Source organism: Momordica charantia (assembly GCF_013281855.1).
Source record: "Momordica charantia cultivar OHB3-1 chromosome 6 unlocalized genomic scaffold, Mcharantia_2.0 BLBB01000006.1, whole genome shotgun sequence".
Taxonomy (NCBI): domain Eukaryota; kingdom Viridiplantae; phylum Streptophyta; class Magnoliopsida; order Cucurbitales; family Cucurbitaceae; genus Momordica; species Momordica charantia.
Genome location: NW_028275164.1, coordinates 8,862,506 through 8,867,742, shown reverse-complemented (window position 1 = coordinate 8,867,742; position 5,237 = coordinate 8,862,506). Strand labels below are relative to the sequence as shown.

The window sequence follows — 5,237 nt, the reverse complement described above, 5'->3', positions numbered from 1 at the left end:
TACTGAACATTGAGCGGGAGCACGACCTTGCGTGTTAGAGTATCTTTTGAAGAGGCTAACTCGAGGATACCACCTGGATTTTACGGAGCACGTTCTCCCAAATCACTCCCTTATAAAAGGAGTCCAATCATTCTCAAAAGTAGGCAATATCATGCAACATACTCTTTTGCTCTCCTTTGGGCTCGCATTGGTGTTGAGTTTGGTCTTGCAAGTTACACACAGAAGTATGCTACCACATCACCGGCTGGCCACACTGAATTTCAACGGCCAACAAATATTATTAAGAGATTAAAATGGTCTCTATTTTGCCCTTCTATATATATATGAGGTTAGAATGTAGAATTTTGCTTCTATCTGGATGAAAATTTCTTGTTCTGCAGGTTTTGGCTTCAACGAGTGCAATATTATGTCATTGGGTTGATGAAAAACCAATAACATAGATGATAATCCCTTTATCTACTCAGCTATACTTGGATTCACTTGTATTAATGTTTAGTTAATTCTTCGTAATCAAGTATTATATTAATTAATTTTATGATATCATATTAATTTTGAATAGGTTTCTCAAGAAGAGTGTTAAAAAGACAAATCCATAGTATAGGAGGAACATATTATAATTATAACCTTTCTCTATGATACAAAATTCACACAAGACTTATTATTCCAATTGGCAACAACACACCATGTGGATATAATATATAGTGGAAAAACATAGTTGAAAAGTGTTATAAAACTATATGCTGTTCTCTTATTGGAGAACAACCTAACAACCTAAACCTAGTAATGCCAATTCCATTACACATCAAATCAAACAACGGAGAGTACAAAATGTGCACAAAATGGTCACTTTTAAGGGGATCCAGAATGAATTTTCTTCAAACTCCTAATCAAAGCATAGTGTCCAACACAGTTAATGCCTATACATGCTTCTAGAATCATCATGGTTGGTTTTATCATGGGTTGGTTTTATTGGTCGGAACGGATCAAGATAAATCAAAAGAATTTATAGGGAGAATGTGTTCAAATCTCATCATGACCACTTATCTAGGAAAATATAGTACGTTCAGGCAGTTGTCTCGTGAGAATAATCTAGGTACGCGCAAGCTAATTACATACATACACGCACCAAACTTCTACGTACTGCTTGTAATTTATTTTTTTAAATTAAAATAAAGTGTGAGTTCAAATTTGACACAATAGACTTGGATATATTTCGTTTGGGAGACTTGATGTTTTGAAGCATCAACTCCAATATAAAAAAAATATTACCTATTTAACTATAGTACGTTCAGGCAGTTGTCTTGTGAGAATAATCTAGGTACGTGCAAGCTAATTACATACATACACACACCAGACTTCTATTACTGCTTGTAATTTATTTTTTTAAATTAAAATAAAGTATAAGTTCAAATTTGACACAATAGACTTGGATATATTTCGTTTGAGAGATTTGATGTTTTGTAATTTAACTATAAAAATATTACCTAGACCATGTTTAATTAAATAATAATTTTATTTTAATTATTAGATAAATTTGATCTCAAAACTAATTAAGAATTTGTATACGCCGTTAAATATATGGAAACAAAATATCTCAAAAACAATTCAAAAGCAAAGGGTACATGCTAATCTAAGCCTGATTTAGACTCATATATCCGATCAAGAAGTCGTGAGTTCCTTGATTCAAAAGCAAGATGGTACATGCTAACTTGAGTCTGATTTAGACACATATGTCCGATTAAGAGATCGTGAATTCCCACGAAACAAAAAGGGAAACCGTACCTAGACAATAATACCATTTAGGAAAGTTCAATTCACATAGTAATTTACATTAATTGACATCACATAATGCCACTTTTCATAACAATGACATTATTTAGAGAAATTATTCAACCCTACTCTCTCCATGATAATAAACCTAAGTACCAGCTGAAACTTTGAGTACTTGCTGAAGGTGGTGGGCGGTGTCCGGCGGGTGGGCCTCCAGCCTCGACCGGTCCGGTACCACCCACCGCCCCTCGCTGTTTCTGACCATTCCTTTGTTCTCCTCCTGCCGCCAACATGGTGGCACGCCGTACTCCCTCCTCAAAAAATCACAGCTCTTGTTCACAAGGGCTATGTCTCTCTTTGTCACTAGTCGAAACCGCCGTCCCTCGCCATGATATCCGTCGACCAAGTGTAGGTGAGCTTCGAGATTATGTGCGCATCCGAGATCGTTTGTTGGCATTAGAAATGGACTGTGAGTGTGGTCTAATGCAAGTTCTGTACCAACATGAGCATAGCTCCAAGGAAATGCCACGGCTTCCTCCAAGTACTTTTGAAATTGTAACTTCTCGTTGGCTATAATGCCAGGCACCATTGGAACCTGTTAAAGAATATGAACAAAAATATATATATATATATAAATTACTATAACCTTCACAGCTTAAACTTCTAGAATTAGTAATGTTAATTAGTATTAGAGTATGTGAGTTTGTGTTCGAACTTCGTGGCGTCTCAAACTTTAGGATTTAATAGTAATTTCACAATGATATATTTGGTTTAAAGGTTTGAGAATACGATTGAGAATCGTACTTTTTTTTCCCTTAAGCATGCATTATTACAATAATTGTAGAAGTGTGAATTTCGAGTCAGGAATAGTTAATTGTACCTTAACCATTAAATTATCTTTGAGTAGACAACATTAATGAAAAATTGAGGTAAGTGAATTTACAGTATGAATAAAATAAATTTACGTAAATTATCAACTTGAGCATTTGAGTTTAGTAGCAACCTTGTCATGTACATTGGTCACTCTCAGCACCTTAACCCCGAGCTCCTCGCATCGTTCCTTAAACTTGAGATTCCCAACCCGAGGACCGGCAAACGAGTAGACGGTGACCGGGACCGCCGTGAGGTGCCCACCTTCGCTGTCGACAATGTTCAGCTTCATCTCAGCAATGTCGTACGCAGTAGTCAAAGCCAAAGCAGCTCCAAGACTATGTCCAGTGACTGTGATACTGATTTGTTCTCCTCCCAATTTGCAGTACTGCTCGACAAGTCGTTTCACTTCAGCCAAAATCTGTTCACGAGCTGAGAATCCACAGTAGTCGCAGTTCTTCTCTTTCATGGTGTACAAATCGTAGAAGCCAGATTCGATCTTAACTGACATGTCCTTCGGATTAAACCCAGCTGGTTGGAGAATATCTTTGAGGTCATGGATCCATTCGAGGTACGTTACCGTTCCTCTCCAAGCAATGACAATGTCACGGCGGCCGAGTCGTTTGATCTCATCAGCATCCGTGGCAACCGCAACATAGCCCATCCAATTAGCATGTTGACTCCAAACTCTGCTCCTGAAGGCGAAACAAAGAAGAAATGAGAACGTTAAGAAAATTTACTTCCCATCCTATCTTTTTAAATCTGAAAAATTATAGGTTAAACTATAAAGTTAATTCATCCCATGGCTGTCTGAATTTCAAAAAATGTCTGATAAATCTTTATACTTTCTATTTTATATCTAACAAATCCCTCTTCCATTACTGACAAGTTTGAAATTTAAACAACCTATTACATACTTTTTAACGATTAAACATAATTGAAAGTCTAGAGATCTACTCCATATCTTTCTAAAATTTGTCCTATTAGACAACTCGAAAATGTCGAAATCCAACTTATGGTTTAACGAGTGTGTACAAAAAGTTACAAGGTAAAATTTGACCTGTTCTGAGAAAAATTTCTGGGTTCGGACCGGGTGATGATGTTGGATTTCTTAAAGAAGTTGGGGAGATTGATGTTGGAAGTTGCATAGAGATATCTGGTGATTTGATATCCACGATCAGCCATTAGAAGCTTGTGAAAGAATTGGGAAGCTTGGTATTTGCAAGTGCCACAGTACTTAGAATGAGGGTCAAAATCGAAGGAATCGTAGCAGGCTTGAGAGAATTCACCATAACGAATGATTTCTCTACGAAGGTGAAGATTCAAAGGGTCAAGAAGGCCTTCCCAGTCGTTGAAACCTTGAATTTGTTTCCAGATTTCACTGAGTGGAGGAAGATTTCTATCATTTTCCTCCTCCATTTCCTCTTCTTGAGCTTCGAAATCCTCCACAGTTGTTGGAGAAGGTGAAGAAGAAGAAGATGATGATGGGGATTTTAAGGTTGTTGGAAGGAAACTTTTTGAGTAATTATATGAAGTGGGTTTTGTGGGAAAAGGGGAAATGTTGTTGGGGAGGGGAGAGGAATAAGAAAATGGAGTGAGTTTTGTGAAAATGGGAGTGGTGGAATGATGTAGAAGAGAAGGTGTAGCCATGGACATGGTGGGTTTTGAGATCTGAAGAGTCTAAATTTCAGATGGGGAGAGAGAATGGTAAAGAGAGAGATCAAAAGTAGAGAGAGAGAGGATGGTGTAGGGGAGGCAATCATGTGAGAAATATGAAGAGCATTTACAACTAAAATGAAATAAGGTTGTCTGGTGGGGAGGGAAGAGGAATAAGAAAAATACCTTTTTAGACCTCGTATCTGCTCCGACTAAAATTTTATTTTATTTATTTTTATTAAAAAAAGTCTGATTTTAGTTTTTATTTTTTATTTTTAAATTATTGTTTTTAGAGAAAACAAAGAAAAATAACGGAAGCATCACATAAAAATAAATTGATTTTTGTTTTTTTTTGAAAAAAATAAGCATTTCTTTAAATTGGAAGTTTTTTTTTATTTATTTTCAAGTGAGTTTTATTTATTTTTAAGTGTGTTAAAAGTTGATTAATTAAATGTTTGCAATTTTGAAAATTTCTTAGTCAAAGTGTTACATAGGTAGCTTATTAGTTCTTTCTCATCCAGCTCCATAGGTCAAAACCCTTTTTTTTTCCATACTTTACTGGGAAAGCTTCCTCCATTGTGTCTCTTTCTTTTGTTCTTTTTTTTTATTACTTTTTTTTTTATTCCATCAATCTCCATCCGAGTTTTCATTTTTTATCAAACCATTAAAACAAAACTTTTTTTCCTACTATCATTTTGGTTGGGAATCTATTCCCTTTTAATAACCAAATAAAAAAAAAAACAATCGTGAAAGGCCAAAGGGAAAGAAAATCCATCTCTCCACAACTCTACCACCATCATTTGTCTTCTCCTCTCTATCTTACCTTATCACGAGCCCAGACGGTGGTCGGACTAGACGACGACTTCCAGCAATGACAGGACTCGACGGTTCGTTTTCTGAGTAACCCTGTACAAACTCTACGACCTCCATCCTTCTGACGA

At 36.2% G+C, this 5,237-nt stretch overlaps 1 protein-coding gene across 2 annotated transcripts; it reads right to left on the bottom strand.

Moving 5' to 3' along the window:
• Positions 1–1,654: 1,654 nt before the first annotated feature.
• Positions 1,655–4,430, bottom strand: LOC111021612 (alpha/beta-Hydrolases superfamily protein). 2 transcript variants are annotated; one of them, XM_022298625.2, is made up of 3 exons: positions 3,701–4,430; positions 2,774–3,329; positions 1,655–2,365 (listed from the first exon to the last, which is right to left on the bottom strand). In XM_022298625.2, exons 1-3 carry the CDS (start codon positions 4,294–4,296, stop codon positions 1,919–1,921), a joined length of 1,599 nt encoding a protein of 532 aa, XP_022154317.1. In that variant the 5' UTR covers positions 4,297–4,430; the 3' UTR covers positions 1,655–1,918. The 2 variants fall into 2 exon arrangements, with proteins under 2 accessions (XP_022154317.1, XP_022154316.1); XM_022298624.2 differs by having other exon boundaries at positions 2,774–3,335; positions 3,701–4,428.
• Between the last annotated feature and the right edge of the window lie 807 nt (positions 4,431–5,237).